We start from the raw sequence: 14,532 nt of genomic DNA on the forward strand, positions 1-14,532 counted from the left end.
CTGTAGAAATGAATGGAAGTCAATGGAAAGTCCCCGCAAACATGTGTGTGTGTGGGGGGGGCACATGTGTGTGTGTGTGTGTGGGGGGGGGGGGGGGGTGCAGCCTCCCTCCCCCCCCAATGGTGATGCTTTTGCATGGTGTGCAGCCATGCTAAACATTTTTAGACCACAAACCCAACAGGATACGTTCTGCTCAATGTGTGACTATGTGATGCACCAGGGACAGTTTGTTCACCTCGACTCTCTTCAAAGGCAAATAAATAATATTCAGAGAGACAAAAACAAAAGTTTATCTGCATTTAGGATCTGATAGTCACACTTTGCAGAGCTGAGTGACTGATGATGATGATGTTGAAGCTGTTGAAGGACAGCAGCTCTGGAGGAATGGACCTGAGGTCACTGGTTGGTCAACAGACATTAAGACTCATCTGTCTTAATGGTTTTGTTTGGTTAGGAGAATAATTGGTTTCCCTAAAGCTGAATCTCTGACGTAAAGTTGTCCAGTGCTCAATCACTCACCATGGCAACCGAATGTACAGCTCTGAAAAAAGTTAAGAGACCACTTAAAATGATCAGTTTCTCTGATATTACTCTTTACAGGTATATGCTTAAGTAACATGAACATTGTCCTGTTATTCTATGAACTGCTGACAACATGTCTCCGAAATTCTGAGCAAAAATGTAATATTTATTAGCAGAAAATGAGAAGAATTGAAAACAACGAAAAAAGATGCAGTGCTTTCAGACCTCAAAGAGAACAAGTTTATATTCACTTAGAAACAAAAACACTGATGTTTTAACTCAGGAAGAGTTTAGAAATCAACATTAGATAGAATAACCAGGAGGTTTTCAGTGGGGCTCTTCATTTTTTCTAGAGCTGTAGCTGCACAATATGGCCTGCTGACATGGGCATTTATTAGTAACAAATATGACTGGTTTTTCTACTGATGGTGTGTGTGGTTCGGGAGAGTTAGGTGCTACTTAGACACATGAATTTCCCTACGTGGGTATTAATAAAGTATTGGTCTGTCCGTTTGTCTGTTTAGTAACAGGTATGTCAGTAAATGGCTGAAACTGGTTGTCAGTAAGAGTCATGAGGTTTATCACATTGAGTAGAAAGGGGATGTGGTTTGCTAGACCAGGAGTAAAAACTGTCGAGTCAAATGTCAGAGCTGGAAAACACCAACTGGTTCTGACAAAGATGTAATTAACTTGTTTCTAAATAAATGAATGTTCCTCTATTCAATTCAGATCTTTAAGTCTTTCAATGTAACTTCTTGAAACTTGCAGAAACATCATATCTACTGATCTATCTGATTTTCTAATCCTTTCATCTTGTCTTACCAAAGAAGTTATTATAAGCCTGAGCAATGTAGAAATACACCGCTAGAGCAGATGAGTACATGTTTTTATTTTTATTTGAGATGAAACCAGCAGGTACAGCAGATCAGTTTAGAAAACATCAGAAAACAAGATCAGATCAAAACCGGTTTCCAGTGAGGTTAACCCATCAAGATAACGAAACCACTGAAACAAGGTCAGATGAATGACTCCACTTGGAAGCAAAAAGCTTTGAAAGGGTCCGTCAGAATAACATGCTGAGTCGTCAGAACGCCGCAAACGTTCTCCAGCTTTTATGGGGGGCAAAACAAAGCAGAGAAAGGTGAAAGGATGAGCAAGAGGTTCACTTCAAGTCCTTTTCATCCAGATGCCTCATCATGTTTTTAACCCACAGGAGACTTGCATCCACGCAGATGTGGCGACGATTCTGCTCTGTGACCAAACTACACAAAAAGGAAGGAGATTTGAAAATAAGGATACCGTCAACACTTCCTTGTACAAGACCAAGGGTAATGTCGATATGAAACATGTCTACTTTAAGCATTATTGACATTATTCTTCTGATCATTTCCCTGAGAGAAAATCCCTCCCTACCCATTTGTCTTCTTAGGACTTGCTCAAAACTTGACCGACATGAACCCAGTTTGGAGTTTGAGTTACTCACATGACTGCAGCCTTGGGACAGCGGTAATCGGTGAAGTAGTACGAGCGGATGTTCAATTTTCTAATCTGCCGTCGATAGAATTTGAAGCAGCAGTCGTCGGGTCCAATTCCATCTGAGGACAAGAAGATCACAGTAAACGAATCGTCTGACAGCCTGAAGAAGCAGCTGTGGTCCGGCTGGAGCCTTACTGCTGCAGAGGACCGTGGACAGCAGAGCGGCCCCCAGGACGCAGAGCAGGAAGACGTGTTGGGCCTTCATGATGACCAGATGTTCCTCCGGAGGTGATGATGATGAAGACTTACGGCACGTCTGGGGGAAAACAAGGTTCAAAATGGATGGGAGGGGTGACAAGGTGTCAGTGGGGTTAAGGTGGGAGGGTGTGTGGTTATGAAGAGACTGCATGTGAAACTTTCCACTCAGTTAGAAACGATGGTGCAGTACAGAGGGAAAGCAGCAGTGGTTTGACCAACTCTGCATCCGTCGAGCGAGACGATGACGGAGCACAACACTGGTTCTCACTAAACAATAAGAGAAACGATACGAAGACGACATCGAGATTCAGATGTTGCGTTTGCTGCACGTTTCCATTGACTTTCCTATTCTTGGTGCTTCTGGTTTGAAAACCCACCCGAACGTCTCGAACCGATTCCTGATCAGGTTTTTTTTCGAGAACCAATTTTGCTCAGAACTATTTCACAACAAATAATGAACTCAATCTGAATCAACTTCACTGTCCTACTTTATACACAGAGGCAACGAATTTCAACAAAGTTTTACTTGTAAAAACTACATTTCTACATTACTGCTGGGCTCAACACGACTGAAAAACAAGGACTGAACTGCATACAGAAACCGATAAATACTCGGACTCCCAGAATGCACTTATTAAAGGTTCTTGATGGCCAAAACCAAAGCCACTGCTGAACAATAATTCATCCCAGCATTGTTGACGATTTCGAGTCTTGACCAAACAGTCACAGATTATATTGGTGCTTGCAGATTTCCTTCCTTCCAGTTGCTGTGGCGAACCGCTAAAGACAAAGGTTGATCTCCCTCCAGTCTGTATCGGACGTCCTCACCACACATGATTGTCTCTGTCTGTGGTTGCCTTGGTCTTGAAATGAGACAACATGACCCAGTTTGGATTCAAGCAGAAGAGAAATTTCTGAGAGGTTCGTCTACGGAGGAATTACTTCCATATGAGGAAAACAAAGCTTTTTTTCACATCACTGAGGGAAATGACCTTAATTATTCAGTTTACAACCGTGATCCAGTCGTTCAGATTTTGAGTCTTGATTTATATTTTCTATATATCGCAAGTGGAGCATTATAGTGAAAGCTGTATTTGCTTCACTTGCAAAAGTAAATCTGTTGGGTTGTGGTAAGAAAAGGTGCACCGGCAACAGGTTGTCAAGCAGAATCCCTTCATGGACCGAGGTTGGTGCATCAAGAGATGTTTTATACGGAGGATTACACGTATATATACTTATTATACATCATATGTAGGATTCATCTACGTATACAGTAGATGAATCCTATGCAGGGCACGAGTTGTATCTGCATTAGAGAGAAAAACAACTGAACTGATATTAGTAAGAGAAAATTTAAATACGCCGCCCCCTCACTGGAATGCCTTTCAATGAGAGTCTAAATTGACAGATCAATTGACTTTTGCTGGATTTGTTTTTTTACTTTATACTTTGATGCCTTTGAAAGTAGGATATGCCATCGTTTTGATGTGAATGGTGACACTTGTTGCTCTTGAAAATGAGATTGTGCATCTCGTTTGTAACCATTCTGAAAATGTCTCTAAAATTTGTAGGAACATCAACGTGAAATACCAAGAAAAAAACTGCAACATCCTCAAAGCAAGTTAAAGAATGAGATGAGAGTCGGGTTTTTCTTTCTCGGTAAATTCCACTCATCCTTCGTTCCAGTTCTAGTGACTGCTTTAGGAAAAAGTGACTGACTAGGCAAACGTTGGTAAACCTAGTCATCATCCAGGTTTGTCTTGTTTTTAGGCAACGCTTGCAATTTTGATGACAAGGATATTTTTATTAAGCAACTTGCTTAAGTTGAGCCCAACTTGGTGATCACTTAGAGATCCAGTCGTCTTTCCAGATGAAAACATAAAGGATCCCATTTGGAAACCAAGGTCCCAGAGTTTTTAGAAAAAGGATGGTTACACAGAATCCTGGTTGGTTGGAGTTGAGAGAAAAGTTTCTACAGTCAGTGAAGGTTCGGGGGAGCAGTCTACCATCTACAAGGACATTTTAGAGCAACTTTTGGTTCCTTCTGTTGACAAGCTATATAGAGATGCCGAGTTCATTTTCTAGCTAGGACTTGGTACCCAGCCCACACTGTCAAAGGTACTAAAAGCTGGTTCAGTGGCCGCGGCGATACTGTTCTGGATTGGTCAGAAACTCTCATGACCTGAATCCTGTAGAAAATCTTTGGCGTACCGTCAAAGATTCTCTATGGAGGAAGAGGAAGATGAGAATCACCAACCCAACAATGCGGATGATCAACTTGGGCTTCCATTATACCTCAACAGAACCACAGGCTGATCTTTATTGTAACCAAAGCAACAATAAATATCAAATGTTTTTTTACACGCATCTGTAGATTTAACAAAGACTCAAAAAACCAGGAGGGTATGTAGAGCTTTTTAATATGATAAAACCATCATTTATGTACATTTTCAAGTGAGATACAGTTGCATGACGACCCTCAGTCCTCAACAGCACACGGGTCTCAAGGAAAAAACCAAAAGTGACGATATAAAATAAAACCAACAAATCAACCTGATTACTGAGCCAAGGAAAATGACACTTCTGATTGAGTATTTTTTTGTGTGTGTTTTAAGTGCTGTGGATTAAAGAAAGGACAGGTAGTGTTGATAGATAACACCAGGTTTCACCTTTAATGTAACATGTTGGGAACCAACATCTTTGTGCAATTACCTTCTCACCACCAAGCACACATTAGGGAGAAAAGGTCGGCAACGACAGTGCGAACGACACGAAAACAAAAAGACGGAAACCCGTTTAACCGTGACCGATGACATGAAATGATGATGCGAGGCACAACTCAATGCAAAGGCTGACATGTTTGTGCAAAAAGCTTTATTGCAGTCCTGTGTGGCTTTTAGAAAAAAAAAAAAAAACACACACAGTGGAGGAGTTGAATGTTGGGTGGAGGGGTGGTGAGGTGCAGAAAGATGATGATGTGAAAGCAGAAAAGAAACAGAAAACCGTCTAGAGACGGTCGAAACGTGTGTGAGAAGAAGTCGACAAGTCAGAACCGATTTTTGGTTTCAAGTCATCTCAAGACTTCGGTGTACTTAGAGAGCGTGGTCCCAGTGAGAGGAGATTTTCACAGAAAACGAAAGTAGCCTCTCATAAAAAATAATAATAATAATAATAAAAAATCAGCAGCAAAACAAGCAAGAGGACACACTAATTGTATCCACAGTTGACCTTCAGATCCAATCAGATTTCTATGCTTTCAACCTTTTAATCTGATCAGATTAAAAATGGGGCTTAAAATTTGTTTTTTTAAAAATCGAGAAAAGTTTCAAGAAATACATGTTTAGTTGTTTTATGTGGATCCTTAAGCTGTTACTTTAACGTTACAGATGACAGCAATGTCAATGCAGGCGTCGCCTGGTTATGATGGGATGACACGTTTACCACTGTGTGAATCCACTGTGAAGGCCACAGAATCTGACTGAAGCAGAACCAACATCCGATCCCCAACATTTGCAGCCAGTCGTACTTTGAATGCAACCTGCTGCGCTTTGGAGCAGCAGAGTTTAAACCAGGAGCAGCCGTGTAGTGTGTGTTTAGGTGGGGGGAAGTTTCTGGTATCAAGTCAAGAATTCACAGCTTCTTAATTCACACTTAAAAAAAAAAAAAAAAAAAGAGTCTAATTTAATAAAGTTCCAGTTAAGAGCTGGAAGAAGTTAGCTACAACTTTCCCTCAGTTTTAAAGACAAATTGTAACTGCAATCCGAGCCAGACTTTAGAAAGCGCCGACATGGGCAGTAGCCCAGGGCTCTGAGTTGTGTGGGCGCACAAAACAAACAAAAAAACAACAACAAAAAACAACACTTTTTTGTGGGTACTTTGCATCTTTCACAAACATTATATCTCATATTAAAGTCGTGGACTAATTTTGCATGTAGTGTGTTTTTTTTCCTATTAATTTAAACTTCTTGAATATTTGAAATAAATCATTTTGGGACCAAAATGGAGTCATCTACAGACATATAACAGGACCTATTATGCTCTTTAATTTGCATGAGTTCAAATTTTTTTTGCTATGGCACCAAACCTGGCTCGAATCCCTGGCTCGGGGCCCTTGTACTTCTAAATCCGGCCCTGACTGCAATAATCTGTCATGTTAATTTACAGCAGGAATAATTATTGAATCTTAACATTTCTCGTTTTTACTTACATACTGTAAGAAACTTACAGTAGCCTATGTCTACATGTGTTCTTCAAAATATATTGGAGCCTGTTCCAAAAGTGGGAGGAGCCTCCCCAGCTGCAACTTCAAGATCCAATATGGCTGCCTCATGGAAGAAAGTGCTAAAGGAAAGTATAAGAAAAGTAGGTTGTTGGGAAACTTCATTAATTCATCTTTTCATGTTTAAAAATCAATGACATGTTGCAGCTTCAGACATGAGTTACACTTTATATTAAAGCTCTTAAATTGTCACCATCAGCCCCTGACGGCTCCTTCTTGGATTTACAGTATCAGCGAGGCAGAACTTGCACATTCTAAACTGCAGATCTTGCTTGAGAATCCGGAGTTCATTTTACTATCACAGCTATCATCTGGACAAATTTTAACAAAGACAAAAAACGATAAAATGTTTCTTCGATCACTTAGTAAATCAAGTAAACCGGTTCCGACTCGGCAGTAAAACACAGTTACACGTGTCGGTTTGTCTGATGCAACATGTTCACACACCTCTCACTAGCTGAGGAGGAACTTCCCCGCATCCTTCATTTCAATTTTATGCCTTGTCACATTTTCGATAAATATTAAATAACCCCACAAAAAAACTTTGCACACCAGGACAATACAAAGCTGAAATGTACCACAAACACATTAAAACCAAGGAAAAGAAATCAACATCCGCAGTGTCTAGACCAAGTTTTCCACTTTTTTTTTTTTTAAGTTAACCCAGTTTCATTGATGCACCTGGGAAAATAAATTTTTTTTCCCAGGCAGCTTATTCAACCTCAATGAAGAGTTTTCATTGCTTACATGTTGGATAGAAGCTGCAGAGTCAAGCATGTGATGGAGTTGCAGCTTTGTGGATTTTAACACGACAGAATGGAATGATTCAGAAAACAAGCCTGACTAATTAAATAAAAACACACGCAAACACACCATGAGGGAATGATAACTGTGCAAACAGAATCCACTGGCCACATTTTAAGCTAGCATAGTCATTTTGAAAGAAAAAGGTGGAAATTAAAAATGAGAGTGATGTTCCCTGACTGGTACACATCCAGGAAAAAAAAAAAAAGGGGGGGGGGGGGGGAGTGTGATTCTTGTCACGGTAACCAGAGGAAGAAAGAGACAAGACGAGTGGAACGTGGTTCAGATAGCCGACAGCAGAGGACCCGGCGCCGGGTGGAGGGACTGGTGGAGTAACTTCAGTGGTTTCCTCCCTCCGCCTGAGGAGATCTGAGTCAGCCTGGTGTTGATGACAGTGGGAGTGCGATACAATCTTCACCGTTTCCCAGCTACAGTTTCCAGTTCACTGCTGGGCTTCGTGGTGGGTGTTGGGGAGTAAAACAGGAAAATAAGGCCTCGTATTCCTTTCACCTCCCGGAGCTCCCTGACCGGCAGACCCTCCTGGTGGATGCTGGTTTAGGGTCTGAGCGGCGACACGAAGGAGAGCCCCGTCTCAGCAGCTACAGTAGTTCACTCCCCCCACAAGCTGATGGGAGGCGGGAGAAGGGAGGGTGTCTCTGCTTTCAGGTGCAGGATGCCCTGAAAGCTGGAGGGGATCTGAGTGGATTAGTGTGTGACCTTCCCTCTGACCTCAGCTCAGCGCCTCGGCTCCGGACAGCCTCGCTCCAGATCTCTTCTGCTCCGTCAGCGTCTGCAGGACCTGCGAGGATGAAAGGCAGCAGAGGCGGGTTTATACTCTCGCTTCTCACAGGTGGCATGAAAAAATAAAATAAAGCAGAAAATACAAGACAAGAAGCATTCACACACCTCACACTTTTCTAATTGTGTCTCTAAAATGCTAAAAAGAAATAGTCAAAGGAGTAAAACAGACAGGCGCATGAATTAGAGAGAATTCAGTTCAAGAACACTTCAACCCTCAAGGGAAACTGAGGTCTCAAGAAAGGGTCTCCTGTAACAGTCTGTGTTACAGCGGCTCCGAAGAAGCCTCTGACTGAACACTTTAAAATCTGAAATGTATAAATGTGTGAAAAGTAGAGAGTGCAGCAAACAATAGAATTAATGATGCACGATACATTGGCATCAATATCGGTATCGGCCAGCAGTCAGACAAGTATACTGGGGGTCGGAGGGTATTTGCAAAGATTTGTGGGTTTACTGATGCATCGAGGAAGCGTAGTCAGTGAGGTAGTACTTTTCATCATGCTGAAACATTGGGGAAAATATAATACATATATCGGTAAATATTGGTTACAATCCCTAACAGCAGTATTAGTATCGGATATTGATATCGGCCCAGATTTTCACATCACTGCATAAACAAAGCTTCACATTCCAGCAGGATAACGACCTTGAACATACAATTAGAGCTCCAGTGGAATGGTATAGTTTAAGGCATATTCAAGTGCCAAAACGGCCCAGTCAAAGTCCAGATCAAAATTAAATGGGAATGTGTGGCAAGACTTGAAATTGATGTTCATAGATGACCCCCATCCAGCCTGAGCTAGTTTGGGCAGAAAAATGAGCAAAATCTTTATTCATATCATCTTCACTGCTGACAGACATGAACCTGTAAGTGGTAGTAGAACTACTAGATTAGCCACACTTTTCAGATTTGTATTTAATTTTCCTTGCACTTCAAAGTCATGTGGTACGTTGTGTTGGTGTATCACGTACATTAATGTTTAATGTTGTAAAAAAAAAGTCTAAGGAGAGTGAATTCTTTTGCATTGCACTGTGAAACAGACCCGGTGGACAAACCAGTACCTGAGCCCACTTCCTGTTGCGGCTGGTCATGTGAACGGCTGCGATGTGCTGGAAGAGCTGCTCAGGGGGGATGAGGTCAGGCAGGCGGGTGAGGAACTGAGCCATGTGGATGAAGTCCATGGAGGTCAGGACGTCCTGGTAGAGGCGCAGCACGCCCAGCGCCGTGCGGAACAGGAACTCCTCGCCGTCCCTGCAGAACACGTCCCACACCCGGCACGCCAGGTCCAGTGGAAAAGACTTACTATACAGTGTGAAGATCCTGGGAGGAAAGGAAAAAAAAACAAAAGTGGAGGAAGACTGTAAGTGGCAGTCAAAATAAAAACTGCATCTCTCTGTGAGAGACAACAGAGGCAGCCAATAGTTTATTTAGGGGAAATCAATTCATTTACATTCATGATGTCAGTACTGTACACTACCGTCAGAATTAACTGGAAACTTTTAGACCAGGAATCACCGTCTGTTCTGAGTGATCAGAAAGAACTTGCATGGTGCTAAAAATCATGATGTGAACTCATTCAAGACAGCTTGGGACACGTTTATTTTCCTGCACTAGTTTGGGAGTCTGAACACATCTGACTCCCCTAACCATCGCCGATTAAAGAAAACAAACAATAGGAGCGATTTTTCCGGGGTGCAAGGTTTGTTTTGATCGATTGTTGACCTGATTGAACCTGTTACCAAATTGCAAAGATCCATTTATCTACGACAGACGTCATCAGCAGGTGTTAGCAGTCGTGTCTGAAACTGTCGACTTGTAACTTGCGACATGTTTTCCTCATTAAGCACCTGCCCAGCAGCACTTCTGTTAAAAATGCGAGCAAAACTTTCAATACTCTGTTAATGTTGAAAACAGAAAACAATTTTGCAATAGCAGTGTTTCCATGAAACAAAAAATGTAATAAAATAAAAAGTCACACGGGAATAAACGTGGTCATAAATAGAAATTTCATAAATTGCAATAGAAATTTCGTTGAATCCGGTTCAATGACAATAAATGCTATCTATCTATCTATAAACAAGTTGCTGTACACAAACAGGGAGGAATAAAATGTTTCTTTTGCAGTTTTGCAAAATGCCCAAATTTCAACACTGCTAAAAAAAATATATATATATAAAGAAAAAGAAAAATACAACTCATCCTGGCTCAAAACCTTTTTATTGTAAAAATGTGAGTTCTTTGAAAGTCGGCGTTGCCATTAAGTGAATTTGTTTTTGTAACTCCAATTTGTGCAATTCTATGCTCAACACAAGCAAAGCCACGGATGAAAATTCTGAGTTTGTGGTTTGACACCTCAGTGTTTCATATTTGTGTTAAATACCTCATTAAACAAACAGTGTGATAAGAACTGGTTATTCCACCTCTCTAGGAGAGAGATGGAATAAAATGGCATATGACATTATCGGCCAACGTTATTTTACTTTATTATAAAAAGGGGATGCACATTTAAGCGTGGTTAAAACTGTGCCCTCTAAGGGGAGGTGTTATTTGAGCAGCAAGTGAGAGTGAACAGAATTTCCTCCATTGGAAGGTGCAGACCACTAACACAGACCGATGTACAAACTGAGCCCATCCTGTTTTCTCAGAAACCCAATTGAGGTTCTGAGTGTGACCCGCAGGCAGCATGAAGTTCCCCTACAGCAACATGGAGCGCAAAGTTCACTCTGCATGCAGGTGAACACATTAGCAGCTCCACATGCCGACTGACGGAGCAACTTTAAAACTTGGGCCCAAACTATCTAAAGCACCTAGTCAAGTTCAGAGTAGGTCAATTATAAAAAATGTTTTTAAAAAAGCAGTAGAAATGTGTAAAAGTGACAAACTCACCAGTCAATTAAATAAATATCAGGAGTCAAGCTGTTTTTCTTGAAATGTGCAAAGAGCTTTGGTAGATTTTCTTCAAAGAACACTTCAAACGCTGCAAAGTACGTCAACATCTGGAAACGGGAGAGAGGGGAAACCATGGAAACAAACCAAACTGTTACCAAGATACCAACATTTAACAGTCATTGCATAGGACAGAGTATTGATGCACCAATCGACTTTATTGACTTCCAAAACCGATATCTGAAGTTTATCCGATACAGAGAAATAGTTGAATTGACTTAAACAGTCTCTCTCTCATTTATTTATTTTTTTTAAACACAGACCTAAACGTACTGAATAACTCATTTATCTGATAATTCAGCACTAAAGCAGCACATTTAAATACATCAACAGCTATTTTTACAACTATTTTTAAAGTTGTAAAAATAGCAACTTTCATTTATTCAGTCAGTGCAATTAGGAGTATCACAACCTATTGTAAAAAATAAAGAAACTGATCAAACAAAAATAGATTGACTACATTGGTCACAAATGTAAAAAATAAACTGCAGCAAACCTTTCAAATGGTTCAGACAGAGCAATAAGGATTTCTGAATATTATAGAAAATAAATTATAAAACATTATGTGACTCAGATCCAACCTTATGGTTCAGGAACATTGTCACCAATACTCAACATAGATTTTCTTCCCCAATATTAGGATGGATACAGATATTAATATCTGATTGGTAAATCTCTAGAGTAAAGTCCCCGGCGTAGTTTTTCAGAAACCCTTTAATTCCATTTCCTACCCAAACATTCGGTCAGAACAAATATGAAGCTTGTAAAGAGGCTCCCCACGTGTGATTTTTATGTATGTATGATGTGGTTTCTGAGTGTTGGCGTGTGTGTGTGTGTGTGTGTGTGTGTGTGTTACTAACAAGGCTGTGGTCGACTCTGAAGAAGGCCATCTGACAGGGCTTGTTGAGCAGGTTGGCGAAAGCTATGAAGGCGTCGGCCGTGTCCAGGTTGAGGATGAGCACGGCGGCGATGAACGACATCCCCTGCACCTGAGCACGACAGAGGCAGTAAGAAGAAATGTTGAAAAAACGGGCAACACCGACAGCTGCAGAGGCGAGTCGGAGTGATTTGTGTCTGAGAGACTCGGAGCACGGCCGTGACTCAACACCTGAACTTTCAGTCCGTCGATACAAGGAGCATTTATTGTTAATCAGACTGAAAACAGAGGAGACTCACATAAGCTGAGGCTGATGCACATAAACTGTATGTGCAGTGGTGAGTGCACAGATGTGTGTGCAGAGGTGGGTTGGGGTCAGCGCAGGAAGTCACAGTCATTTCTATAAAAGTGTATGAACAGCAGCATGGTGCTGCGGTTGAAAAGCAGCAGAGCCGACATCACAGCTCACATGATTCAAAGAGCGCTCTGTGATGCTGCGACTTTTTAATTTCACTGACTGAAGCTAAAAAGCAAAGCTCAAAAATAAACTCATTTGAACAATAAAGTGCTTTAGTTGTGTCAAAGTTTCTCATTTTATTTTGTTTACTGTCCTGAGCCCACATCATTTTAGCTTACACTGAAGTTTACAGTAGTAATTTTGCTATTTTTGAGCTTTTAAAGTAAAATATTTAATATAGTTTCTGCCGGTTTCACCAACTCAAAATGAAGACTTTTCAGGACCACTATGAATGAAATTTAAGACCTATATCTCCACAGAAATGTGCGAACTTCGTCCAGCAAACTGGCAACAAATTTGAACTCTGACACAAAGAACCTATCTAGCTAGGTAGTAAAGGTATGTTAGCAGTGAGTTAGCAACCGTCTGAAGTCAGAGCGCAAAGAAGACATCTGAGAGCGACTCAAATATGTCTGACAAAAAAGTCCAAAAAGAGAAAAGCAATATACAGAATATACATGATAAAATAACCCTGTGAAGACAAAATTTAAGACATGTGATTATCTTATTTTTTAATGAATATAAGACATATTAAGGCCCTAATTTTAGATACATGAATTTAAAAGCTTTTAAGGATGCATTCACACTCAGTAATATAAACTCATAAAGAGTAATAAAAATAAACAACTTGACACATCAAAGTTGATTTGACATCTGTTGAGAAAAAAATTTAAGACTTTAAGGCATCCTGTAACATAATTTACTATAAAGGAATAAAAAAGATTCATTGATTTGACATGTGTTGATGTTTGTTTTGTATTTTTTTAAATCAGACATTTTTTCTCATCTTGCGGAGCTAGATTGTGTTTTTGTTCAATATTAAAATTTATTTCTTTACTGATGATAAATTACTTTTTTTTAAAACTCATCAGATCAGTTAGAGTTCTTATTAATCACCCCAGCAGAGTATTTTGTTGGTTTTGAACTGTTCATACGCTGCTGAAACTCCAGAGTCATAGCTGATATCGGCTGCTCACCTTTCGTAACCCACTCAGCTTCTCCACAGCGCCCACTCAGGTGAAAATCAGATTCGAGAAGCTGACATCTACTTGATGATAGAAACAGCTTAATGATAGAAAGCGTGGGTGTTGGTGTTGTGTGGGAGGCTTGTGCTGCGCTATATTTACCTTTTTACGCTCTACAAGAATTCCTGTGGTCAACGGCAGAAAGTCCATTTAATATTTCCCTACAGCGTTTCTGTGGTGTTAAATTGCAGGGTAAAATATTATGCTAATGCTACGATATTCTAAGAATGTTCCACTGTACTGTGACATAGTGGGTATTTCCCCAAAGCTGGTGAAGAAGAGGGCAAACGGCTGGAGGGAAAATAGCCTTAAACGACACCTATAGAGCCGTATCGGATCGACTGTGACCACTACAGACATGAAGGTTGAAAACAGTAACTGTACTCATAATGAAATATCTCAATTTAACTAAGTAGTGTGACGTAATTGGGAGTTATAACTTTGTCACATTTTGTTTTAATGACTACTGCATTTCAAAGCACTTTTAGTGGAATGGCTTCATCCTTTGTGCCGATGCTGTAAATCAGAATTGGACAATTTGAAACACAAATCTGTCCGACCGGCTGAAACTCAAACACCGACTGATCTGTCATCTGTGTCGAACACAGAGAGGCAGAAATGCATTAAATATCTGTTTGTATAATTAGAAAACCTACAGAATCACAGAGCAGCTCAATGGTATAAAATGTGAGCCAATTCTAGGAAACTTCCTTCCCTGCTTGCTCTGTAACTTAGTTTATATATATTTTTTATTACTTTATATTATTTTTTAAAGATATAAAGATAATTTTATTTATATAGCACTTTTTTAGCAACAAGACAATGCAAAGTGCTTTACAGGATTTAAAAGGAAATACAAACAAAAGAACATTTTATATATATATATATATACTGTATATACCTGTATATATAGTTACAATATAGCATGCCGTTTTTCAGATATCATTTTGTCAAGAGAAATAAATTAATCTTGTTCTTCTAGTTCATCAGGGACCAAAATATTAGATTTTCTTTTAAATATTTTTT

The 14,532-nt window shown here is 40.1% G+C and overlaps 2 protein-coding genes across 7 annotated transcripts in view; both read right to left on the reverse strand.

Moving 5' to 3' along the window:
• Positions 1–1,390: 1,390 nt before the first annotated feature.
• Positions 1,391–2,384, reverse strand: LOC114157450 (eotaxin-like). Its single transcript, XM_028038429.1, has 3 exons — positions 2,194–2,384; positions 2,006–2,117; positions 1,391–1,784 (listed from the first exon to the last, which is right to left on the reverse strand). Exons 1-3 carry the CDS (start codon positions 2,261–2,263, stop codon positions 1,685–1,687), a joined length of 282 nt encoding a protein of 93 aa, XP_027894230.1. The 5' UTR covers positions 2,264–2,384; the 3' UTR covers positions 1,391–1,684.
• Positions 2,385–4,659: 2,275 nt separating this feature from the next.
• tbc1d14 (TBC1 domain family, member 14) overlaps positions 4,660–14,532 on the reverse strand; it is a 38,198-nt gene continuing 28,325 nt past the window's right edge. For all 6 annotated transcript variants that reach the window (XM_028038424.1, XM_028038422.1, XM_028038425.1 and 3 more), the window contains 4 exons: positions 11,948–12,076; positions 11,028–11,137; positions 9,203–9,461; positions 4,660–8,138 (listed from right to left, as the gene is read on the reverse strand). In XM_028038424.1, the coding sequence (XP_027894225.1) occupies positions 8,070–8,138; positions 9,203–9,461; positions 11,028–11,137; positions 11,948–12,076 (567 nt within the window). In that variant the 3' untranslated portion in view covers positions 4,660–8,069. The remainder of the gene's footprint in view (positions 8,139–9,202; positions 9,462–11,027; positions 11,138–11,947; positions 12,077–14,532) is intronic.

Source organism: Xiphophorus couchianus, chromosome 14, assembly GCF_001444195.1.
Source record: "Xiphophorus couchianus chromosome 14, X_couchianus-1.0, whole genome shotgun sequence".
Lineage (NCBI taxonomy): Eukaryota > Metazoa > Chordata > Actinopteri > Cyprinodontiformes > Poeciliidae > Xiphophorus > Xiphophorus couchianus.

Excerpts from the sequence above, each read along its gene's own strand:
- LOC114157450 (XM_028038429.1), bottom strand. The coding sequence starts at position 2,263 with ATGAAGGCCCAACACGTCTTCCTGCTCTGCGTCCTGGGGGCCGCTCTG. Across the intron at positions 2,118-2,193 it reads GTCCACGGTCCTCTGCAGCA|ATGGAATTGGACCCGACGAC; the intron begins GTAAGGCTCCAG and ends TCTTGTCCTCAG. Across the intron at positions 1,785-2,005 it reads TGTCCCAAGGCTGCAGTCAT|TTTGGTCACAGAGCAGAATC; the intron begins GTGAGTAACTCA and ends CTTTTTGTGTAG.